Source organism: Ischnura elegans, chromosome 2, assembly GCF_921293095.1.
Source record: "Ischnura elegans chromosome 2, ioIscEleg1.1, whole genome shotgun sequence".
Classification (NCBI taxonomy): Eukaryota; Metazoa; Arthropoda; class Insecta; order Odonata; family Coenagrionidae; genus Ischnura; species Ischnura elegans.
Genome location: NC_060247.1, coordinates 62,149,854 through 62,176,922, shown reverse-complemented (window position 1 = coordinate 62,176,922; position 27,069 = coordinate 62,149,854). Strand labels below are relative to the sequence as shown.

The following is a 27,069-nucleotide window of genomic DNA, read 5'->3' as shown; positions in this document are numbered from 1 at the left end:
CTCAGGGTGCCACCCCGCACCGCTGAGGTACGAAGCGCACCACTTAGAGACTTCCCCTCCACCCCCTCCGCAAGACTTCGCATGTTAGTGGTACAGAATTGGAAAGGTTGTTCCTCTTGTGTCATGTTTATGTTCATCAATGCTTTTAAAGCCTACAATGTCAATTTTAACCATTCAACGCCATCCTATGTACTGTGTACCGGCCCCTTAAACCTTAATTTGTTGCCACCATATGACCGTGCACCATTACAGCATACTTTGTTCCAAAGTGCTCTTTGTGTACAAAGAATTAAAAGCATTTGATGCAATTGTGTTTGTGAATTATAAAGGAATGTAGGAAATCAGCAGGGCTTCCAGGGCTATAACAGTAGGTAGAAATATTCAAGGAAGAAGAAATAAGTGTCAGTTCACGGATGTAGATCAATGTGGAGAGATAGTTAATTCTTGTGTATGGTGTGCAAAGGATAGGCAGGGCTAAGTTTTTTTAGGATTGAAGGAGAAAAGTGGTGAAATAACTACTTTATCATGAATACACCTGACGTTCATTTTAAGAATAGGCCAACAAGGTAAACATAAAATCAAGACTTAATTCAGACATTGAACTGGTTGGAAAATAAAGTGAAGAAATACTTTGGCTCTAAGTTACTTACAGTGAGAAAAGCATTGTGTGTTTTGTCTATCACCTAATGGGTCCGAAATGTATTAGACTTAGTGTGAGGAAAACATTAAGAAATGCGTTTCATTCATGGAGCAAAATGAGAATTCCTGTTATTATGGAAAATAAGGCGATTGAAAAGTTGTAAAAATTACACGACAAATGGATGAACATGCAACAACATAAAGAGAGAGTGGGAACTACCGTGGAGATGAAAAGAATCTTTCATAACAAAACTTGATGATTTGTTTGACATTGCAAGGGGTGGTGTCATTGAATTTTTGACGCACGAGGAGCAAAGTGCATCTCTCGGATATATGTGCGTGGGCTGAGTAAAATTAAATTGAATTAAGGAATAAAGTAAAATTCTTAAGCAAACAAGAGGAGCACGAAATACAGGTATTGGTGGAATAGATTTCAAAATGATCAAGAAGAAAGAAAAAGATGTGGTTCTCCGCTCCTTATGCTGCATCTGCTCCCAAGAATGAATTACGAAAGTGTTAACCTGGACATAGTGAAAGCAGTACAAAATAGGTTTACAAGCCACTTGTGGTACCTGAGTGAGGAGTTGGTAGGCCTGTCATTCTTTGAGGGATCCTTTTCTAGGTGTAATAAGGAAAACGTGATATGCTGTATGAGGACACGTGAGGGAAAGTATGATCCACCGGAGAAGGCATTCTATAAACATTAAGACCTGATTAAGACATCCATATCGCTACTAATTCGAGAAAGTTGTTTAATGCATTGGAAATACGTACGTACTCCATTCTTTGATATGTCCACGCGAGAATGGGATAAATATATGTATTGATTTCAAAAAAGATTTGTAAATTATTCGGGGGTATTCAAGTGGTAAATGATTGTTATTAATGAGGGGTGAAACTAATTCAAGATTTTTAGTCAGTCTCATAGAAGGAAGAGAGCTTTCAAAATTTATTACCAAATGAGAATTTTCATCGTAGCACAACCCCTAACACGTGCAAATACACTTTAAATGCCAAATATGGAGTTTAAGTGAAAGATTAGAAATACCCTGAAAATGTATTTTATTTTGGTTAATAAATACCGAAATTCATAGACAAGTGAAAATAATTTGATCACTTTGATTGGAAATATTGTCATGGCAATTAAATTCTTTCTAACGTAAGCACATTCCTTCAAAGGCCAGTGGGAGCAAAGTCTTTGCCGAGGGAGGGGAAGTCTCTATTAAGTGGTGCACTTCGTACCTCAGTGGCACCGCGGTGTGGGGTAGCACCCTAGGGGGGTGGGTTGCATTACAACAGACGATTTCTCGTAAATGCTTAGAGATAGGTCAAAACAAACAGAAAATCAGTCCTAAAAGACCTTTACTTTTACTTGGGGATAGCACTTTTTCAGCCCCAGAAAATGCAATTGAGGGTCCTCAGTACTTAGGGCCCCTGGGGCACGGGTTGCCGTTAATTTAAAGTAACAAAATTTTAACACGTGAATATAAACCTCATTTGGATCATTTTGAGACTAGGAAAACATAACTTTTCTCAATTGTGAAAAATAAGGGCTGGCCTACAGTACAACCACCATTCTGCTTGCAGCTAAACCTGGACTTAACTTACTGTCCTTGGGGATTTTGGACCCAATAGAAAAGGTTACTATATTTGTGTGTGTGACATGCCACTTTTCTGCATGACATAGTTTTTATAGCTACTTTCACTGCTGAGATATCAAATTTTATTTCTCAAGCAAAAGCATCTAGGATGGGAAAAGTAATACTGAAGTTAATTTTTAAGCTCTTCTGCACTCCTATTACTCCTCATTATTGGCAACTGAGAACCCGCCAATACAGCATCTGTCTAATTTTTCAGCTCCCATGTTGTTTTTTTGGAGTGGGAGTAATTATTTAATTACCAATTTTTGCTTTTTTTCTCAGTAACAGTGTTTCCACCCAGCACCTCTAGAGCTGAAGAAGACTAACCAAATTTAAGGGTAAATACAAACACCCTTAACAGAATTGGCAGGTAAAAAAAATCATTACGCAGTTAGTCTGAAAAATACCTTGCAATACATTTGTACACAGGAACAATGGGAGAAATTGGCTACTGATAATATCAAGGTTTGAGGACATAACATTCTTTTGTTAGATAATTTTTCCTTCTTTTGGAAGATATGATTATGCTCACTCAGATAATTCGATTAAATCCATAATTTATTCCTATTAATGAAGCAAGGCCTTAAAATAAGTAAGGAGGAAAAACAAAAAAGCTGGAAGACAGTGTTTCCATGATCTTAAACATCTCATAAATGATGTTTTGTTTCATAAAGGTACAGGGCACAGAATTGCGCAGGTTAGAACTGCATTAATTTCTAAAATGGCGTGGAATTGTGCAAATGCAAGAACAAAATTAGAACAGGGGCTATTTTGCCATTACACATCCATGCATGTGTTCCAGCAATTCACAGCTTTACACGATGCAATTTTGACTCCCCCTTCGTACACACGTCAGATTGTGCAAGTACGTGCCCCGTGTAAAATGGCTATAAGGCCTGTTTACACGATACATTAAGACGTACGAGATGATGTCTGTTTGCATGAATGATTTTTGTGGACCGGAATATGTACGAATGCATGAACCAAATTAGAACAGGTTCTATTTTCTGTGCATGCATTTGCACAAGTTGGGTGGTTACACAGTGCATTTTGGCATTCATACCTTTAGACATTAACCTGTACAAGTTAATGTACCGTGTAAACAGGCCTATAAGCAAAAATGTTAACGGTTTATTTGCTTGACAACTATCTGAAAGTGATTGAATACTTGATTCCTCCAATATCCACTGCAAGGTTCTAGTAATTCAGCTTCCAAGCACTGAATTTCCTTCTACCCTGGAGAAAGATGACGCTGAAAATATAACAATGTGCACACTGCCCTGATCTGAAAACTGATCATTAAATGAACCTGAATTATGCCAGCCTCTATGTTCCAATGGCCACTACAGTATGCATAGATATCTACGTCTATGATGTGCAAATAATTTATTATTTTACAGGAAATTTGAATAACAATAAGCTTGTCCTTGAAGCTAAAGACCTTATTTTCTATAGTTGTTTTCTATCCCAAGCCAGGCATCTTTTCCACTGAGATGTGTGGAATAGAATGTATTCATGAACCAAATTAGAACAGGTTCTCTTTTCTGATCATAAATTTGCACAAGTTAGGAGGTTACATAGTTAATTTTTCTGTTCATCCACTTAAAAATAAACTCATACAGATAAATGTACCATGCAACCTGGACTTGAGTATTGCAGCGCAAGAAATTTCTTTCAGAAAATTTAATTAATTTCTTACAAGCATATGCAATGCATGTAAGAAAATAACCTTTGAGGGGGAAAATAGGTAACACATAAGGGTCCTGCTCTGTGGTTTTCCTGATCACAAGTAACTATCCTTAACACCAAATTCAATTTTTGATCGCCACAACTAGGCATCTGAAAACTGGGCTAGCCGAGAATGAAAATAAGGCACAGGAAGAGGAGAGGTTTACTGCATGTATACGAGTCAAAATTACAGGGAGTTACACATTACAACGACATTAGGATTTCTTCATGAAATTCTTTGAGAAAGAGAAATCATTATGTAATAGTTTCAAATGAGACGATTGAGGGAAGGAAAAGTATGAGTGGAGGGAGACCAGGGAGAAGACATTTAACTTAAATGTTATTAGGACAAAACCATGCACATTTAATGAAAAGTAATTCTGAGAGGCATGCATACCGAGTTAACTCACGCAACTATCTGATTCAGAAAACAAAGTACATGACATACGTTTAGACAGGTTTGATATTGTAATGTTTAGAGGCTAGTAGGATGAGAAAGGCAGAGAAAGAAATTGGGCAAATCAGGGTAAAATAAGAGGTGGGGAAATAAGAAAGACAACGTTATATGTTAGTGCGGGATGACTAAGTAGCTAGACGAGAGATGATGGCATTGAGGATTTTGTGGAGTTCCACTTAGATTGCCTTTCACCCAATCAGGGTGCAGTGGTTTCTGCACTTCACCGCGATAAATTTTCTTCATTAAACTATAAGAAGTCTTAATGTGCCCTCTTTGTCACCCCTGAACCAAATCGCCAAGGTATAAAATTTTATTTCTAGCATTCAGCACTGGTAATTTTAAAACTTTAATCCGAACGAAATAACTCGTTTGAATGTAATGGTACATCATGTACTGGAAATTAATCGAGAAATGCTTAATAAGTTGACAGTTTTTCAATCCAATTGGCCACCAGCATATAAATGCTAAGGTAGAATCACAGGTGTCAAAAAAGTTATGAAGGTATTAAAAATATTCACTGGATGAACAATTTGAAAATAATAACTTAATGAGTTATATTACTTTCACTATTTTATGGAAGATATATCGATTGTTTTCCATTTTTACTCGCATGTGTTTAGATGGCAGTGAGCTGAGGTAACGGTTGTAATGAGGCCTCATCGACAGTCCAAGATTACATATACCGGAAACACGAAGGAATCTTCACTTAATTTCCTAATATGATAATAATGGATTTTTCTGAGGGGGCAAAATATTTGCAATACACACTGGCTACCACTGGCAGGAGTCCACAGAAGCAATTAGACCATAATCTTGACAAGAAAAAGATACAACACTGGGCAGCTCATCGCTCATCGGAAAAAAATGAAACCTTTCGAATGAAATTCCCAATAAGTCATGACTAAGGTGGTTTATCACAAATAGAGTCCATTGAAACGCTGATCATTGCCAACTTCTCCCACTGCAGCCATTACCATCGCCGACCTTCGCTGCGGACATTTTCTGACATTGCCCGGAAACATTGAATCAGTTGAGAGAACGAAACGACTGCAATACTAAAATGAAATATTTTATGTAAAATTAACTCTATTTTACAAAATTAAAATATTTTTTAACGATAAAGAGCAATTTTAAAGATGAATTTTACAAACAAGAAAATAACTGGTGTCAGCGTCAATCGCCTCTTTGCTCTACATAGTTGAAAATTGAAATCCCAGGATTCAGTTCGTTGCTTTTTCCCTACGTCAGTCGTTGTGACATGGAGGAGTTGTAAGGGAGATGTCGGCCAATTGATCATGGTGTAGTGACTGGATATTGATTCGAATAACCTGTTCAATTCTAAATCTGTGAAATCTAAACACTTAAAAATGTCAATACCAATCATTCAATCCTTACCCTCTAAGGATTTCATAGTGTGTGGAAAATATCGTTTAGTGCGCAAAATTGGATCTGGTTCGTTTGGTGACATTTATTTGGGCATTAACATTACAAATGGCGAGGTAAGGATTATGTTTCTTTGTTACAGTGGTTCTATTGCATCGTTGTCGTGTTATGTGGTGTCCGTCTGTTGTGGAATCATTTTACATTAATGGCTCGTAGTACATGTAGTCAGCACAGCCATTTAACATTCTTTGTGTCATCTGTAATGAGAATATTCGGTTTATTACTACCTTTTTTGTGTTTAGTGACTCGTTCATCTTCCATTTAATTGCTCGTGAGATGCATTGTATGTGAATTGTTATTTGTGAGCCATTCAATCGTCGATTATAGTGTTATACTGGATTTTTTGTTTTACGAGTTCAGCCATCTTAGATGAAAACGCTTTCGTGATAAAATGAGCAATGAGGGATTCACGGAACTTGGGACGTTCCTCATTATTCACTTAAGTTCCCATATGACCCTGATTTCCTAGCGTTTTCTCTAAATAAATATTTATTTTTATTTTTCAAATATAGTTTGATGTGTGATTGATAAACTACGAATACATCGAATCAACAAAGGTTATGATATTTTTGTTGCGTGTTTAACCCCAACCATGCATAGTTACGTTGCTTCTTCGTTTGTGTGTGGATTTATTGTACAGTTTTGGTTACCATAAGATACCTAGGGGCCGTTGAAAGTGCTGTTTGTTTATCTATGACTTCATTTTATTTCACTTGGTGAAATGATAATGCATATATTGACCTACTCCTTATTTAATTTGTGATAGTTAAATATCTTATGAAAGCCTTAATGTTTTAACTCCATTATAGAACTTCTCATGTGTCAATTGGACAACAATAAGATGTTTGTGCTCCGTGCATATTTGACCTAAATAGCATTATCGATTCTTTGTTTTTGATATTATAACATTGTGGATTTTGTCTACACAATTTATCGGTGTGAAAACGTACATTTGTCAGCAACTCAGCATCTCGTATATTATGCTAGATTTTGATAGCTACCAATACCGGATGTGCGTTCATACAATGCAATAACAGTTATGTTTAATAATGGCGACAGAATACCGTAATTTTTCGGAGAAATCCTTACGTAGGTATGCTGTATAAAATGTACAGTCACCAGTTAATTGCTTATAATCTGTAATTGATGCTTATATCATTGTTTATGTCTTCCATATGGTTCGTGGGAGGTGTTTTGAACTCGCCTTATTGTTTTCAGTCGTTGAGACCTGGAGTTTGTACACTATTGTATTTTTTTAAATCGGTATTCTATTTTTCTGAATGGGATAATAGGGGACATTGCACATAGAAAGTATGTTGGCGCATTAAAACTGTCCTAGGATAAGGTTCCCTCTTTCAAGCCGTATATAATTTGCTGTAATTACTATTCACAACTGTTATCGTCACAGGATAATTAATTATTACCCCTGTTTGTCTTGTTTCGTTTGCGTTTTTTCGCAACTTTTCAAATGCCTTATTTTTGAGGGTATATACTGATTTGATGACGATGATTCAATTCCAGGAAGTTGCGGTCAAGCTCGAGCCCATTCGAGCAAGACACCCACAACTGCTCTACGAGAGTAAATTATATAAAATTTTGAATGGCGGCGTAGGCATTCCACACATACGGTAAGTACTCAACATTTTTGTAATGACTAGTAGACTGCATTAAGTTCTCGGTGAGTTTTTCCTTCGTGTCCACCATATATTGTTCCTTCCAGATGTCCAAACCTTATTTAACTTCACTTAAATATCGCATCGCCAAATCAGCCACGTCGGTTGTAATGGTTGATTGGTTTCATGTCGAACAGGTGAAAGCAGTGTTGTAGGGTCCTCTCGCCCTTAGGTTAATTCCCTGCTCGAATCGAGAAGTTTTCAGGCTCGACAGTCGACTGGGGAAAGCTGGTGTTGAGGGTAGGGGGAAAGTGATAGATCCGATGTTGCCATATCTTCGGAACGGAAACCCTCGACGGAAGACGTGATCAGCCGTCCGTTAACTCAGTTGCTCAGAGCAAATACCTTAAAATTTTATAGTCCGAGAGTCGGCCGACGAAAGGCCCTTAGAAGATTTGAATTCGTTCGAATTAGACGTCGAATTGAACGTTAAGTTATTAATATCTTCTTTCATCTAGTCGTTTTTGTGTCGGCTATGTTGGTTTGATTGGTGTATGCGACTGCTTAGATAACGTTATGCAGAAAAATCATCATTCGATATCATCATCATCACTCCTCGATGCAGAATGGTGTATTTTCAGTTTAGCAGCACTGGTATCAAAACAGTCGCGTGAATGAAACATTATTGTATTTTTGCAAACTTGCAATTGCAAATTGCAAACTACGTATTGCATTGAAGCTACGGTATCTCTTTGCTGTTTTTGTTGTTTTCGATATGAATAGTTGGTCATAGTACTGAAGGAAACTTTTGGTTGCTGCGTTTGTCTTGCGTAGCATTTCTCAAACCTGTTAGCTACGATACATTTGGTGGTCGAATGACCCCTCTCCCAGGGTATCTTAAAGCTAAAGCACTTTGAAAGCCTTCGTAACTGGTCCTTCTAAGGTTAGGGCCACTTCAACCATAGGAGCTGCTTGAAAGGGGAGGTTGAGAACCATTGGTGTTGCCGATCTTGGTTGATCCATTTATCAGGTTTTTGATGCTGTTATGAATGGAATCTTCGACTTAATTGAATTTCTTCTGTATCCATTCATTGTCCTCTGAAACATAGTACTACAAAATTTGATTTCGTAGTATCATGGTTTTCAATGTTTCTACTTATTTTGAAAATGAGTCTATGTGATTATAGGGGTCTCTAAGCGTTGCTCTTCCAATTTTGGCCCTTACACTGTCGTATAAAATAAGGTACACGCAATGGACTTGTGAATGTTATGTAATAAGGGGCGGATCCAGGATTTCTTTCTGGGAGGGGCACAAGCAAGGCCGTATCCAGGATTTTGTTCAGGGGGGGGCACAAGGATACTTCGTTATACAAAACGAACGAAATGATAATGGGACCGTATTAAAAATGTAGCATATTTTTAAGGGTCTGGGGGGGCACGTGCCCCCGTGCCCCCCCCCTGGATCCGCCTATGTATGTAATTGTTCAATTTTTTCCATTCGCCATCGTCGAAGTAATCCTTTGACTGAACCCTGCATAATTGACCTATGGCAAGGAAAGGATGCATACATTCACCGTTTTTACATTCTAACCATGACAAGGAAAGGATGCATACATTTTCCGTTTTTACATTCTAATTTTCATCCTACGTCTCTTATACGAAATCAATTTTAGTTCATTGCAATCCAACAAAAATTGCGTTTTCATAGTTTGATAACAACCCTGAAATTTCTATCTTAAATGATTATTTATGGATAAGGTTTGCTACAAGGTCTTCCTTTACGTTATCTGTAACCTTTGCTAATGTTCTTTGGGATATTCTGCGAACTTGCCTTCACATTAAATGTAATAATGCACCTCCCTCCACCATTGCATACGAGTGAGCAGAATATTCATTATTGTGGAATAGATTTGGTAAAAGCAGCCTAAGTAATTATCTTGGCTGTGTAAATGGTAATTAAATTTTTTGCCAAAAATTCGTCACTCCTGTATTTAATTCTTGGGCTTAAGCCTGTGTCTTTAGTTGCATGAATTAAGATGAAAGAAGTATTCAAAATTTGATTCCTTATGGGTTAGGAGTCACAACACTGCCTTGTTTACTCACATTAAATTTCGGGTGTACCGTGGATTGGGTGGTTAACTTTCAAGGTTTCAGATGCAGTTATGCAATATGGCGTATTTATTTAAACGAGTTCGAGTACGGTTACTGGCATATCACTTACAAGGGGATTATCCGTATACATCGGCAGTGTTGAAAAGTTTGTTGGTGTTACCAAATCTATTAACCTTACTTCCTCAGGTATTTTTTAGTGAGGCCTTATTGAAATATGTATTTATATTTGTGTTGCATTGGCCATTTTAATGTAAATATGACTGGATATGCAGCTGCAGCATTTGCCTCACGAAAAATCGTAAAGAATTTCCCTCGGGTTTGTTACTTATCCGAAGTATCTGCTGTGAATGTCGTCTGTCAGGTGTGTGGCGGCCAATTTCGCCATGGCCATCTGCGTTCAATTTTTTTACCTTATTTTCACTGTATGCCTAAAAAATAAAGCGCCCGGCCATTTTGCAGGTGTTTTGAAATGGATCGCGTTACTCAGGTGCCGTCTTTTCGCCTGACACTTGTTCCTTCGCCTGGTGTTATGCTATTAATTTGCTGCCTGTTATATTTTCGGATGCGGGTGCGGGCTAGTCACATTTTCACGCGGGTTTTCGGTACTAATGTTCGGTTATTCGGTGGAGCGTTTAAAAATTAATCCGATTCGACGTCGAAAGCCGTGCTGATGAACGTCTCGTTTAATGAATTATTTTTTATGATTGGTTTGAAGTGAAGCTGAATAGGGTCCTCGTACACATGGTATTGCTACTCCATAACTTCGCCTTAATAATGGTTTGTTTATAGTATTTGCTCTTTGTACCCGCTGTTCAAAATGTTCTCATACATTTGATTGCTTTTTCGGAGTCGTTTTTCATGCCTGTATGACATTATTCTGGCGGTTGATGCCTTTGGTTGGCAGTTCGCTAAAACTTAGTGGACTTACAATTAGTTATTATTTGTCGGCAAAACATAGTTGTCTCTCTGTGTTTATCTTTGTCTACGTCGAAAAACAAAACATTTTTCTTTTACTAATGAATTGATAATCCTGTGGTGTGTAAGTCGTACGTTTTAATAATGTTAGGCAATAGGGTAGCATCATGCCATATAACTGGTGGTATTGTTTCAGCCATGGCCCTGTTTCAGCATTGAAGCGTTCTTGGGGGAAATCAAACCGTAGACATTTTGTGGATGGGACTTTCCCAGGGAAAGTAACCTAGCACCTGTACTTCACATTTACTTTTGCTCGTAACTCTCCGAACATATTTTCGTTTGTCGTTAGCCCTTTCCAAATTTACGTCTTTATTTTACCAGTTCCTTAATTTTACCTGTTGCATCTGCCATTATATGCCAACTGCTCGCCTTATGACCTCAAAGTGTGTAATAGAACTCGCTGCTTTTACTTTTTGTATTATCCAGACCACAGTTATAGTTTGACCCGTCCTTGCTTTTCGTTCTCTCAACGACTGCACTTGGAGTCAGCGTGGTCAACGTGTAATGAACGTTGTTGGGGAATGGTCCGTACTGCGGGCGTGGAAAATATTTGCGCAACACTATCAGTTGCTCGACAAGGAGTTATTTAGTTGCTTAACTGTAGCTGAATGGTCCATGCAAGTGAACTTGAAATTTTGTTGGTACGGCAATGCACAGAAAGCCTGACTTTCTGCATTTGATCTTGATGAATGATGAGAAATGCATGGAAGTGGAGAATCGCTCATTAAGTTCTGTTGCCGTTGTAGTTGTGATAGATATCACTGGAGTTCTGGTCCTGGTGAGCTGAACTTCAGTGGCACTGCTATTTTTTTGTGCGGGTAATTTAGACCACTTTTTTGGTATTCCGTCGTGAACATGGCTGGTATCGTTTTCGTTTCTCCCCAATTTTGAAAATTTCAAAGTATCTTCCTCCTTATGCTGTTTTAGCCTATTAATGATAAAATCATTGTTTTCCCGAATGGAATATTTTTTGCCGATCCGATTTAATTAGGTGGCCTTATGCACCCGTCTTCTCTCCCATGATTGCGTTGATGCGCTGTTCTGTCCTAATCATAACTCGTTCGCTGTGTTTGGTTCACTGTTCGAGCCAATGGCCATCTCGATGGTGCGAATCCTAGTGAGGTTCACTGCAGAGGGGCGTCTCTGTAACGGTACATTCATTCCGCTGCGGGCAAAGCAAGGTTTGGGGAGGCGCATGCAGTCAAGCAGCGCTTCCGTGCTGTAACTCGCGTTTTGTCTTCGCGTCAGCTGCGAGGGAACTTGCTTGTAGATTCCTGGAAATTCAGTCTTTTTAATTTTTCTCCGTCATGTTATATCGTAAAACTGTGAAAGGCAACGTGTCTCTCATTTCCTAAACTCTGTATTTGTTTTTTTCTGTTTGTTGCCGAATGTATTTTTCAGCTGATCTCCATGGGTTGGAAACTAGTTTTTGTGACACTTAAAGCTATTGTTTAACTTGGTAGCTCTTGAGTATTGTTTGTATAAATCTCTGCCATTTGTTAAATCTTCTGTCGGCGAATCATTTATTCTCTGTTGTGCACTATTTGGAATGTATATTCACAAAGATATGTAGTTATTCACGCAGATTATACTGACCTTCTTTGGTAGGATTCTAGGTGGTGGGGACTGCTTAATAAATAATAACATTTTTGCTGACAAAGGGGGGGGGGGTACCCAATACATATTGGATACCCAATTTACACTACCCACTACAGTGGGCTATAGCCCACTTAGCCCCTACCATAGATCTGCCACCTTATCCCTCTGTCAGTCAGTCTGAAGCGCAATCCATTCCTGCTTTGTAATCATATCCTTATCGTTCCTTAATTGTGGTTATAATTGTTCTTTCAATGTTCTATTGCTGTTCTTAAAATATCAATAGGTGCTTATTTTAATTTCAGAAAGCGCATACTTAAAGTGCTTTATGTTGACATTTCTGTACAAAAATGTAAAGTTTTCGACTCATTTTGCCATGACTTCTTTTCGCGAAAATGTGTCAGTCAGTTTTAACTAAAGTTATGTTATTGTCTTTTGTCATTAAAATCGAAATACTGTCATAAGAATATTGTTTTCAATTATTATTTACCATACTATGTTTTTAATATCCGCGGAAATATCCTCATGCTTCTTGTTGGACGACAGTTCATGTTCGGCAAGTTTTACGGAAGGGTTTTAGATAGAGTGAGTGTTTGCCATCATTTTATGTGGTTATTGTTACTTATTATTAATTTATGAAAAGTCTTGCCGAAGCACAAACGCGTGTATATGGGTGAGTATACGTTGCATCGTAGCGCAACTCGAACTCAAAACTGATTTCGGAATAGAAGTGAGATAAACAATGTAAGGTTATTGCGAAGACAGCCAATATAAAAATAGTTGGTGAAATACTATTGAAGTCGTCGAACGCAGAAAATCCTCGGTTATCCTTTATCCCGTCCTGCGTTGTTCTTTCATGATCATTTCTACCTCAATGCTATCCGTGTCACGCTGCGATATTTACAAAAATCTTGACCCAAATAATGAATTAAAAGTTAAATTAATTTGGCCCTTATATTCGACGTCATCACTTAATTTTATAGGCAATAGGAGGTGTAAGTGGTGCCATCTACACATGTGTCTAGACACATATGTCAGTATTATTCATTTTGATAACGCGTCTGTTTGTATTTTGGATTGCGATCTACTCCGAACGCAACCTCAAGGTTACTGTGCCCTTCCCTAGTACATTCGATACCTCCGGGAAGGGAAAGCGGACCCGAATTTTATCTAATTCTGAACGATCTGTGACGTGGGGAACTTTCTCACATCTATTCGCGATTTAACGTTAAATAATTTTGGTGGTATCGTTTGTGATGTGCCATATTGTAAGTTTCGTCATAATGTTTTTCAAGGAGGGGCTGTGTTGTGTTTACTTGAGAGCTCATCGATTCGTGGGAAGCGCAAGTTGTCTTATCGGTTAAAGCGCTGTTGCCGAGGTGAAATGCCACTGTTGCCGGAATGCTATGGTTGTATTTCCTTGGTCAGCTTGCATGCGCTCGCGATAATTGAAATCTAACGCGATTTTTGTTTTATGAACGTGTTATTATGCTGTAAAATAGTTTCGGGCTGTCGAATGTCGGTATCATTTTAGAAGAATTGAATTAAATTTATTTTCTTTACTGGCAACATGTGCTCATGCGATCATGTGCCTTTTACAGTTCTAATAAGGATTATACATTTTTCATTAATATTTAAGGGAAAGATTTCACTCGTACTTAATGTGTATTTTGGGAAACTATATCAGACATCTAATGTGTGACGATTGGCGTGATGAAGCTCTGTAAGCATCATTGCGGATTTATTGCATGTACACTACGCAGAAAGGATTTATATGGCATCATGTTTTACTTGAGGCTTTGTGTACCTATCTTGTTTAATTTGTTCAGTAGTGTTATTGAGATGAGTGACTAGTGGCGTATCATAATACCTAAGGAAGTAAGTTTATTTTGTTTCCCAATAGCGTTCTCGCCGTTTCGCTAATCTCCGTTTCTTGAACACTGAATTTATGCTGGAATGTAAAAGCTGTGCTCAGCCCTGCTCGCCGTCATTTTGATTTCTATCGATATTTGATTTCTTGTACGGTTAACGAACGGAAGAGAATTATTATTAGAAAGCAGAGTTATTAAAGCATGAATGGATTTCTTTGCCAACAAGAAGTTTTTTTTCTTTTTGCTATTTCTTTGTTTTTTGATCGATTTTGATTGATTTGGTTGATACCGTGACAAAACGTTGATAGTAAACATTTCTCGCTGATGATGCTCATATTGTCATTTGCGTCAACTAACCTTCCTACGTTGGCCCTTAATTTGCTGAATGGGGTTGTGGAATATGAAGTAAGAACTTAATTTGAATAAGGTCAGCCTTACCAGATTCCCTTGAATAAACGACCATCGTCAGTCGGTAAACGTTGGGGCTACCCAAGCAATTGGAGATAGCTCCAAAAGTTTTGAACTATTGTAAGGAATAGCGTGCCCATATTTAATTTGGGCGTAATCCTTTGAATAAATCTAACTGGAACCTAGAAAATAACTCAATATGCGAAAATGTTTCTTAATACGTATTACGAGTAGTAAACCACTAGCGGATCTATTATGTAAATATCATATCAATTTACCTGTGTCTGGTGTCATGAGGGTTTCCTGTGCACTATTAAAGTCACTCCTGAAGAAGACGCATCACTTCCGCTCGACCAGTCTGTTTGGTGATTCATTATTTGATTTAAAACCTTATCTACCTTTATCATAATGAAATTACTTTCAACCATTGAAACTATTTTCTAGATATTGTATGCTGAAATCTAGGTCGGTTGAAAAGAAGGAGTGTGGGAATTAGATGAAGTGATTCTCAATGGTAAATATGTTTTACTTTGCTGTTGCACAAGGACCACAGTGTCTACGTCTTGCCGGTCGTTATTTAGATAAAAGAAGAGAAAATAGGAAATTAATGCCGTCCGAAAGAAGTTGCAATTTTTATCCCTATTGATCAGTCACTGCTTACTGATGAGATAACTTGGTTAGGGCTAAGGTTGGGGTTAACTTATTGTTTCGGTTGGCTTTTCATGCTAAAATGCAGTCAACACTTCATTTGTCTTCCCTCTGATTATATTGGATTATTTTATTCGTGAACGCTTTTAGGAGGTAAATTGACACGGTAAATTGTGTGAACTCTATGCAATTGTATGATTGACGAAGCTGAAATAGAATTCAATGAGTATTAATTTTTGTTACGGTAATTTTTCTTTTGTATCAATGAATATATTGGTACAGAACCAAGTAATTAGCTTGCTTAATGCACCATGCTATATCAAATGTTCAATTTCCACCCTCTAAAAAATTTCTATAATTAGGTTTTAATTGTTGATAATGGTATAGGTCAACGGTCTGCCATTGGAATTGCAACCTCCTCTTCGTATCTCAACACACCACCTTCTACTCTTAGTCCTCCCATCAGATGAAAGGAAGCGTGATGGAACGTGTTTTCATGACTCATAGTTCATGTACGAAACGCACCAATTCGTCAATGCCGCGCGAAATTTAACTGTGCATTTTATGGTGAATTCCATGAACATCAGAGATCACTATCCACAGAACTTAACCTATTATCGAATTGAAATTTCTCAAGTTGTACGATTCCTGATTGGACATAATAGTGTGGGATTAATCAACACCCTCTGAGAGAAAAACTCAGACGATAGTAATGAAATTTTTATTCGAAAACGGATATAATCACCTGCAAACGCCAATCAATTACATCTGAATTGTGATTAATTACTAGAATACAATTATAATTTTCTGTGAGGGATCGGAAGAGGTCATGGTATATTGTTGTTTAACTGCATTTTCACATTTTCATCCTCCTTGCACCTGTACTCTAAAATTTATGAAAAACGTAAAATTACTTCACGAAACATATCATGAAATTTGCGAGCGGAATTTTTTCTTATTTATTTTGTTTAATTGTCGAGGGTTTGGGCAAATGGTAAAAAAACTTGCTATGGTAAACGTTTCGCTTAATCGATATAGCATTCCAGAGCATGGATTCATGAGTAACACAATTAATGGATAACATAAAACTTTTTTATTTACTCGGCAACGAAAGATTAAAATATAAGGGTTTTAATCGTGTAACCATACCTTCACGAACGTGGCTACAGGAATATGGAAAACGAAATTGTCAATAAAACAAAATTATTATACGACAATAAGGAAGCGCTACCAGATCGAACACACTGGCCCTCACTACTAGGCATGGAGTAAGAATAACGTAAATTCGTTCTCGTTGCGCCGTGAAATCCGTTTACGACATGCTTACGTGAGCATCTAGAATTCGCATAAATTTGCTCTCGCTCGTAAAGTGATTGTCTTGATTTTACGTAAAGATCAAGTGTCTTTAACAAATTGCGCTTACGAGGGCGTGCGTACCTATGGATATCGAAAAAGTAAGGACATTTTGCTTGCTATAACCATGTTGCGGAGTCGACGCTCAAAATCCTTTTCCGGTTTGGTGGAAAGCCAACGGTGACCTAAAAAGCAAAGAGAGCCCGCTTGCTACAACACAAGTAGGTTACGGGGCCGCTTCATAAACAAAACCTCCAAACCTGGCGTAACGTGCACGAATTTCTACTCACCGTATGCCCTCTGTTTCATTCCAGTATCTAACTTAGTAGTTGATAATGTCCTTATTTAAATTAGGACCTCATATTTAAGTAGTTGGTAATTACGCATTATTGTCCTTATGGGTATTATAATCCATATACTGTTACACTGCCACCAGTTCTATGGTGTACGTTCAGCCGTGACGGCGAAGTTTATATCTTCTAGGTTCGTTCAAAGTAGATTGCAAGCAGTTTGGTACCCTTAATTTCGTAATGACAACGAATACGCATCGAAGCGGATCCACTTTAAGTGCTCTCATTAACAGTCGATATTGGAGCACCATTATGACTCGTAATATTTAGCAACAATCAAATTACATGCGGTATGATGCTTCGTAATGAACCGGAAAAAATATCATTATGCCAACGTGACATTCAGTTAATTTGTTAATCATGCAATCTCATTATAGTTGGTAACCTCACTGCGTGGCATTCGTATCCGATACAGAATGTGAGCGTTCATCCCAGCTTCTTGGTATAATTTTTTGACTTATTAATTTCCCTATTTTTTTTAACAATAGGCGATTGATATCGAATTTAACGACAAATTTTAATTTTATTAATTTTTAAATTTTTAATAATTAATCTTAATAGCATTTGCATTATATTAGAAATTATGTTTTGTAATTTATGTTTTTTGAAATGGTTGGGACGTTAGTTCACTGTGATTAGGTTGTTTGAGCTGATTGTTAATGTTATCGTATTAAAACTAATTTCATTGAAATTGTCCTTTTAAACCGGTCAATTGAGTCATTAATTTCCATAACGCTCCCGTGGTACTTCGATCGCAGATACGTGTCTGGCTACGCGCCAAGAGATTGTTTATATTTGCAGGATGTCAGGGAACTATTTATTTATTTGGATTTTCTCCTCGCTTAATGTTTTATAAAGGATATGGTCAAGTAAGCCCTAGCGAAGTGGAAGTAGTCCGTTTTCGTTTCTTGACGTGAAATTTTGAGAAGATCGTGGGGCAGAACAAATTTTGACTAGATTTTCACCAACTTTTCCGCTGAACTCAGTTATACCTAATTCCTCACTGCTCTACTCGCTATGTTTTAGGTTTTTGTAACACGTAAGTTTGTCTTCCTGTGGGGTTCCATATTTGTGTATTCTTGATTTTCATTCTCTTTTTTCTGTATCTGCTTCTATTATTTTTGTTCTTTGCCCCTACATGTTGAGAGATTTTAAAAGAGAACGCTTCATTTTCCAGAGGGTAGTAGCACAAGTAACAGCTGTCATGTGTATCGATGTTATTTCTATGATGATTTCAGGTTTTTATTAATTTTTGTTTGTATTAAAGAGGAATGCCAACATTTTTCCTTAACCCTTTCATTTAAATTAATTTCGCTTTACGTATGGGTGAAGCTCTTCCCCCAATCGCCTATTACTCGCAAGGTGGCTGACGGAGCGTTTTTTTTTAATTTGCGGTCCTTACTCCTTAGTTTGATCATATTAACATTCTTCGTTCCTCATTATGAGGAATACCGTTACCCGTTAATACCAGAATGACTGCAATTTTTTCGTAGTTTTTGCCCATAAACGGTGGTATCATTTTCCCTGCTGAGAACGTATATATCACTGCCTTTTTAAATGTATTATTTGCTCAGCGTGCTTAAAAAGTATACTTTTCCTTACTGTTAAGTTTTAGGATATTATTTACTGAGTCCATAGTGCTTGGTTAAGCTGATAATAATCCTTCCTGCTGGTATTTTCTCGCATTGCACCGGAACTAATAGGGTGGTTTCCCATTATTTTTTTATTGCCTAAATCGAAAGATTATTACTCCTGGAATACGCTTTACGGTTTTAGATTTTTAAATGACGATATCTATTTTTCGTGATTAAATGAAAAGTGAAAATGTTCAAGCGCTTGAAAACGCGGCGGCTAAGTATGAATGCTGGGAAAAGCCCCGATCACTTTGTTGGTCCCTTTTCAGATATCGATGGAGCTATCACTCAGGAACGGAATAAATCATCCCATGATACAGGCTTGCGATGTGAAGGTTTATGTATATTGCATCGACTTGGGAGATAGGGAAGCTAAATAAGGTATCTACGGGAATGCATGGGCATATTAGTTTTACGAGACAGTAAAATCGTATGTAGGCGCGGTCGGGGAGAGTAGTTGGTTGGAAACCTTTGGGATACGGAGGGGAAAATGGCTTTAGGAGTTCGTCACTAGACGATGGACCGACGCGACACTTCTTTCTCTCCGAGTCCTTGGCCCTTTCGATTGTGAGGAAACTTCCTATGACAGGAGTTTTCCTTGCAAATGATGTATTTTTCTGCTCATTGTGTTCTTTTTTGATTTAATTTTTCTGGTTTAAAAGTTAAGCAGTACCAGCATTAGCGCAGTAGCGCGTATGCCCCTATTTTTTTGTGGTAGATGTTTCCAGATATTCCCTTGAAAGGTATTTTGTCATAATTATTACACCAACAGGAAATTTTTTCATTGCTTCATATTTTGCCTACCATGTTGTGGGATGTCTGGTTCGTATCTATTCCGTACCTTTGATTCCGTGAGTCGGTAGCTTTGTGGTCTGGATTATTTTTGCTAAGTTTTTTTTGAACGAAGGGGGGAATAATTACAAATACTATTGTATTTTATGTTTATCATGTCTGTTCTTTAATTAAAATTCTAAGTCCTTAGGTCATTGGGAAGTTCATTTTACATCGATTGCAAACTTACAGACTAGCGGACAAGTTAGGAAGTTAATTAAAACAAAGTAAAATAGAGATTGGTTTCATGCAGATAGCAGATTTTTTTCGCGGATCCATGCGTTGAATTAAATTATAGAAGTGAATTTCAGATTAGCCATCATTACCCGTTTTCCATTCCGTTTCTATCCTAAGTGTCTCCAACTTTTCGTAAGGTTGTCGTTAGTGTATTGACGAGGGATCCTATTCTCCGTGATAAATGAGGGCCATACCGGAGCTGACTCCAGGTTTGGCTTCCTATACATTATTTATTGTCAATTGGTTGGACCATCCGTTTGGCCTCGTGCTGTCACTCATTTTCTAGTGCTTCTTGGTCTCCAAGTACATCATTTAGCTATTCATACCTTCCCTTATCCCCCCATCCGTCTTGAGATTAGCATATTCGTCTCGACTCGAGCCTTGAACGGGCGGCATCAAGGCCATTTCACTGTGGTAGATCCAGCATTACCTCCTGTGTCACGCGATTTGCGGTTGTCAATGAGGAAAGACTTATTTTCTACGAGCGAGGTATTTTATGGTAACGATAATAAGAATGGTTATGGAATACAAATCCACATGTTCGTTATAAATTCACTTCTCAGTAATGCCGCCTATTAACACAATATTAAAGTGAAATTGTATTGACGATTGTACCTTTTTCGCGCAGGCGTTTTGAAATTTCTTGATAATAATTAAACATAAAAGACACTTCATAATTTTGGTGGCTCTTGTGGAGTGGTACTTAGGTGGCTAGCCACAGCATTATGAAGTGAGATTAGGTGAAACCATTATTCGTCTGGTGCAGTCATCGAAACAGTTTTGATTTGTTGTGCTTGGAACGAGTGTGTATTCAAATGACACAGTCATATCTTTCATTTGATTAATTCTTGGTTCTAGATTTTCTAGAGATATATGGTTCAGGCTAAAGTTTCCTCGCTATCTGCTGTGGTTTTTTTGGAGGGTCAATGGGTTTTTGTGTGAAAGTAGTCATAGCTGCTGAGAGCTCCTGATTTACAATATTACCTGTTCATATTATTGATTCTAGTATTACCGATTGCGAAGTATGATGTGTGCAATAGATCGCATTATGTAAGCGACCTTACGTCGTCTCTACGCCTCTTGATTTGGCCGTCGTGTGGGCTGTCTTCTTTCGGAGGCGGTCTTCGAAGGTCGACATACATATGTCTTTAGGACACAGGTGCCACAATTGTTTTTGGTAGTAGAAAGTGCGTGGTCTCTATGGCAGCTAAGTTTTTTATGTAACCTTGCGGTGCGTGGTTCCAAATGTTATAGTGTTGGCCAATTCCCGTCTGGGATGTTGTATTCGCGGCATAATTCCAAATATTCACCATTCCGAATGAAAAAAACCCTCTTGAAAATCAGATCGAAGGTACAGCATCTACAAACGTAGATGAGATTATTGGTTATTTCTCGCGCAGGAACTCTTGGTTATATATGCAATTTTGTATCGTCCTGGAGAAGGCATTATGCCATAACTTGAACGTATACTGAAGCATTCTCGCTTATTTAAAGCAAATTTCTCGAAAATAATTCGCAATTGATGGTATTTCTATTTCTACCAATATTTTTAAGTTACAAACTTCAGACGAAATAGATCCTGATTTCCTTACTCATTATGTATCTGCGTACATCACTACTTTTTGGTCTTATCAGCTTCCCAATGGTGTGCACTTATTCCTGTAGCCATGTTTATTAGTCATTATGAATATTAATTGCATCTGTGATGTCGTTACCTCTCAAAAGGTAATGCAGAAATCTTCCCAGTGATCCTTCATGCTCGTCTATCTAGGGTGTCATGCCACCTGCTGCGTTAAAACGTGACGATGAACATGTTAAAGATTCATGAATTCGACTCACATCAAACCTTCGATCCAAACCCTTTGGAAATATTTCAATCAGCAAATGAGAATTATTTTCACTAGCAATCTTAGTGAAGGATATGGTTGGTTAATGGACCACTTCCCGTGAAGACAAAAGAAGTACTCTTCCGAATATTTGGTTAACATTGGCTGCGTGCTCAATTCGATTGAATTCTTTTAATTCTCCAGAGTATCTAACACGCAGCTCTTATGGCTGCGCAGCTCTGGTGTTTCGTCTTTGGCGATCATAGCAGTCGCGTCTCTCTTTGACGCATTCGGAATACAAAAGGCCGGGGAAGAAGTTCCGGCGAGCTTGAGGGCTGCTCGTGACGTCACGTTAACGGAATAGGATAGGAGAAGCGGACACACTCGTTTCAGGAGGAAGAGCCTTCGTCTGTGTGGGGAGTGAGCATCTCGGAATCTGTTCGAGATTTTATTTCAAGATATTTCATTTGCATGCTTAATAGCATTATTCGATTACCTGCCATGACAATGGCCTCCTTTCAACCGCCGAGATTTTTCCCTCTCGCATACTATTACCTCAGCCCACTCCTTAAGGTTGTCAGAATTCTTGATTTTGCAACCATAATCGTCAGAGTTTGGAGCAAATTCTAATGATAGTTTTGCAATGGAAGCGTCATTTTTTACGCTGTTTTGTGATAAAATTGGGTGCTCCGTATGTGCAGATTTACTCGACGTTTGTTACTCGTTCCATCGACGTCGCGACGGACGAATTACTGAATCGGGACCACAATTATAAGAAAATTTTATTTTATTTAAATATTGAGGAAAGATGTAGCAACTTCATCATAGTTCCTTCGTTAACACCTTTTTTCATTTGATCTTCTCAAGGTTCTCCCTTTCTGCTATGACTATTCTAATATACCGTTCCGTTTACTGTGGTATGTTTTAACATGATTTTACTGTTATTATTTGTTTTTGTTCTCTCAGAGGTTGCGGAAATCGTCTTTTTGCTTAATTCCTTTTGGTAAGGATTCATATAAAATATCTGTTTGCTTTACGAAATTGTTTATAGTGATTTGTTTCTATGTAACGAATAATTTCATAATTATCGCGTGGGAATCACCCGTATCCTGCGGGTTCATATTCTCCATGGCCTGATGCCATCCTTGTTAAGTCATTTCGATCTTTATACGTTTATACTTACTCTCTAACCGGTAATCATGTAGTGTCTACGTAATAAGAATCATCCTGAAGCCGTTTCGTGGTGAATGGAGGTGCCGTGAACATCGTGTCGTCTTCGGATAGATTATTCTCGCGAATCTAATTTAAGTATGATTTTCGTGAGAGCTGTGTCCGAGGTGTCCAATGGTTGCGTTGCGTGAGAATTCATGTAGCAGCCTATATTCGAGAACAATGGCTGTTAGACCACGTGTATTTTCTCGGCCACAATGGACGACTTGCTTCGTGAAAGAGGTGAAGCAATCGGCAGGAGCCCTTGCAATCTTACGGAAGTGGGGTTCGGTTAGGCTTTCTTGCTTTTCTTTTTCATTCGCAATGTTACCAGTGGTGAACTGATGCGTGTGCGCGGGCTGGAGATATTATCCCCTTCATCATTTTTGATGAATTTTTTGCTACTCTCATTTCGAGTTGCGTCGGATCGGCGTTTGTGAGTCGTTTACTTGTATCAAATTGTTCGTCAGTTGAACTGTATAAGTAGTCAGTAGCGGATCCAGGGAGGGACTAGGGGGGACCCTTGGGTATCCAATTTACTCTAGATATAAAGGTAATTTTGTTCGGAGCCCCACAACTGCTGGGAGGTTACCTCCTACCCCTCTCCCTGTCCTTATCCTGGATCCACCACTGTTTGTAGGTTATTGTGAAACTTCTCTGTAACTTAACAATGACTTAATCTTTTGCATTTTGTAAAGCTGTGCTGGAAATTTTTGGTTAAGGGCCATTACAGTGGCAATTATCTGAGCACCTTTTCCATTTAGTTGTTGATGTCAATTTAATGGATCATTGACGAATCAATCCTTGCATTAGTAATTTAAGTTATTTATCAATTCCGAATCAATTTTAGATTTAGAATGCTGAAAAATTCTCACTTTTGATTCATAGGTAAGAAAAAGTGTGTCATTGTAGTCTCATTCTAATGGAAAAATGCCTGTTAGACTACTAGGAACATTAAAGCCATTTTTGGTATTTCTCCTGGAGACTGACGTTTCAAGCAAGTTTATCATAAAAAATTGATTTATGATGAAGGCAATTTAAGCCTTGAAGTTAGGCAACAAGGGATTAATCAACACTTTTTAGTGGTATGTAAATACTCTTCTTGACAGGTAGCCCACCATTCGGAAAAACAGAAAACATAGGGAAAATGAAATGCAGCCAATTTGGGCAGGGAAACGTTTGGGATCTTGGAATATTTTTCAAAATGTGGGAATTGATAATAATTAATTTTAGCCATCTACTGTGCAGCACAGTGTGTTGTTGGTGCTCTCCTCCCAAAAATTCCAAAATTTTTGGTTTATTATAGAAATTTCTGCAATAGTAATTATTTCTTTATTAATTTTTCCATAATTATTGATCCCCTAAAATTTAAATTCTTGGTGTTTTGAGGGTGTTTTGTTTTGGTCCTGCGCGGGTTTCAATGTTTCTGAATTTTCAGTTCCAATTCTCTGCAATAAAAATGAATTTTATTTGTTAAAAGCTCAAACGATAAATTTGCATGCATGAACAAAATGAGGCTCTATAATTTTGTTTTTTCCACCAATCCTGCTAAAACAATTAAGAGAAAATTAGTGAATTGCTCTGCTGGGATCTCAAGCACTGGAAGTTCTAAATGAATGAGATCAACTCCTCTGCCAGTTAGTGCATGTTTCCAGATGTTAGTTTAAATGACAAGATAACTATTTATGGCACACTCAAACATAGCCCACTTATTTATGTAATTTATACCTTTACTGCTTCTAATGATCTATTCTATACATTCTCAAGATATTAATTGATCATCTTGTGTTCGCCCTTAGAGAGCAGCGTTAGTATGGCAAGTCTTGTGGTGTGCTAGTTATAACTCGGTTCGTAAAAGTTAACTGCGTAAACATGCCCCAGTACCCGATGCGTAAAAGTGCCTGGGTCTACCCTACACATTCGGCTTTATTCACTTGAGTCATGTACCTTCTGATATGCAACAGTTTTCGTTTCGTTATGAGGCGGAAAAACAGATGAAGTGGATGGTCTACCAACAGGTGAATATGCAACATATACTTGTTCATGAGAAAAACATGGTGCTCCTAGATTCATAGCACAAACACTCGCCTTGTTATTTGATAATCATCATTGCGAATGCAACACGACATGGTAATTAAATTTGTTTAAACTCAAAGGGCATATCGATTGGGATCATGGGAATCCTCGGAATGAGAACTTCCTCATATTTGAATTTTCCATTGAGTATAGTCATATGAATCACATTATCAGTTTTTTTAATCAACAAACACTTTCCATTGCGCAGTTTAGGTTGGTTTAGGTTTTGAAGCATCGTGAACATCGAACCCAACTTCAGCTGTAAATTGTGCTGTGGTGAGCCAGACATTAAAGGACTTTAAAAATTCAGATGGATAGTTGGTGACTTCGTCTTTGTTACACAGTCAATAGATTTGAATAAATGCTGAGTACAAACTGTTTGATCCTAATTTACCAAGTTTCAGTTATCCACATCTTAGTTCGTAGCCGCCAAAATTGCTTGTGGTTATCTATCATGCTCGTGAACTTTGTTGATAAGCTCATCTTTCGATGATACGAAATCGCAAAACTTCCAAGGAAATGAAATCAATCTGCTCTATTCGTCAACAGGTACACGGCCATTACTTAATGTTAGTCAACAATTGCTTGTAGATTTGTTTACACAAATGGTAGAGAAGTGTTTGTTGACATCACAATTCGAGCTGGGCTAAGCTTCAATTAAATGATTTTAATATTATTTTAATAATAATTATGTTTTAACTATTGAAATGCTTTAATTATTGTTAAGAAGCTCAGTCATTGAATTTGTTAAAACAAAACAATCTAGTTTGGACCAGCTTGATAGCTTTTGCAGTGTTACCAACTCCTAAAAAATAACCCTTTGATCAATATCATTTTTTTTTCGTGAACTTTTACTATTTTTAAATGTTTATTCTGTTATCCGGAGCTGTGACAAATCAAAAAAACTAAATATCATTAAAATCAGTACTGCAGGTCTCAAAGTTATAAAAGGTGTTACTAACACGATTTTGGACTTTCTTTTATGCATTAAGATTTCCATTGATCTGACAGAATAAATTTGTAGTTAAAGTGACACAGGTAGTGAGAATATTACCTAGCTCATGCACTCAAAAGTATAGAACTTGATCATGAAGAACTGTCAACAGAAGTCACCAACGGTAGAGCTTGTTAACAATGCTTCCGGTGTGAATTCAAGCCAGTAGCGACAACTGGTGGTGAAATACAGAAACCATAAACAATCAGAATGCTCTCGCTTATAGATGTGGGATGCAAGCTTCTATGTGTATTCGTTGTATTCCTAGAAATCATGCCATTTCCTTCTGTGTCAATAAATATCTTTTTATGTATTTTTCATGCATAATTCTGTAATCTTGGGAAAATCATAGAAATAAGTCAGTTTTTGTTGATGCACTAGCTTACCAATTCATCTGGAATGAAGGCTTTACCTAGGATTTGAACTCAGGATCCTTTGTTCAAAAGCAAAGCGGTCTGTCCACTAGACCACCATACTCCTGTTACGATATTTGAGCACAGTAAATTGATGATTAAAAGATACTTAGATGACCACTATAAGGTTTGAATTTTGTGCATGGTGTCTAGAAAGTGGGAATTCCTCAGTACCTATAAATGTCCGGGAATTCCATTACATCCGAGAAAAACCTGGGATAAATCCAGGGATATGACTTTAAAAGTTGGAATATATTGCTGTGTACACCCATTTCTTTATATATACATATATGCTTTTAATGCAGTAAATGGAACTAGAGTTCATAGTTAAAATTAGTACCATTGTAAGCTTAAATTAGGAAATTGCACTAAATGAAATAATTCATTCCAGTGGTTGTGGTGAAAAAATGTTGTGGTAAAGCCTTCAATTTTATTTTTGAGTGGAAACAATGAATCTGTTTTTTGTAATTTGTGAGTTAGTAGCATTTTCTTTCTCATTGCAGATGGTTCGGCCAAGAACGGGAATACAATGTGCTGGTGATGGATTTACTTGGCCCTTCTTTGGAAGATCTTTTCAATTTTTGCTCTCGTCGCTTTACTCTGAAAACTGTTTTAATGTTGGCTGACCAAATGATAGGCCGCATTGAATACGTTCACCTTAAGTGTTTCATTCATCGAGACATCAAACCTGATAATTTCCTCATGGGCATTGGCCGACATTGCAATAAGGTAAGCTCAATGAGTTAGAAAAGTCATCATGTAATTCTTTACATTTTTTTTAGGGATTACACAATATAAAATATATTTTCAATGTTAATTGTATAATTTACTTGTTTAAATCTCATGCTGATTGAGGTATTTTCTTGCTCTTCCTCTTGTCATTTTCCTTGTGTTATTGAGTGTAGGCCTTATTAACATCACCATTGCATAATCAAATCCTTCAGAGTTATTTCTATATATGTACTAGTTATTGGAAATACTTTACTTTGTGTTCATTTTTTCAATACTAGAAGTGG

At 37.6% G+C, this 27,069-nt stretch overlaps 1 protein-coding gene across 1 annotated transcript in view; it reads left to right on the top strand.

Annotated features, from left to right (window-relative positions):
- The first annotated feature begins 5,689 nt into the window (after positions 1 to 5,689).
- LOC124153831 (casein kinase I) overlaps positions 5,690 to 27,069 on the top strand; it is a 45,026-nt gene continuing 23,646 nt past the window's right edge. Inside the window, exons 1-3 of the mRNA XM_046527210.1 lie at positions 5,690 to 5,963; positions 7,429 to 7,535; positions 26,557 to 26,782. Coding sequence (XP_046383166.1) covers positions 5,832 to 5,963; positions 7,429 to 7,535; positions 26,557 to 26,782 — 465 coding nt within the window. The 5' untranslated portion in view covers positions 5,690 to 5,831. The remainder of the gene's footprint in view (positions 5,964 to 7,428; positions 7,536 to 26,556; positions 26,783 to 27,069) is intronic.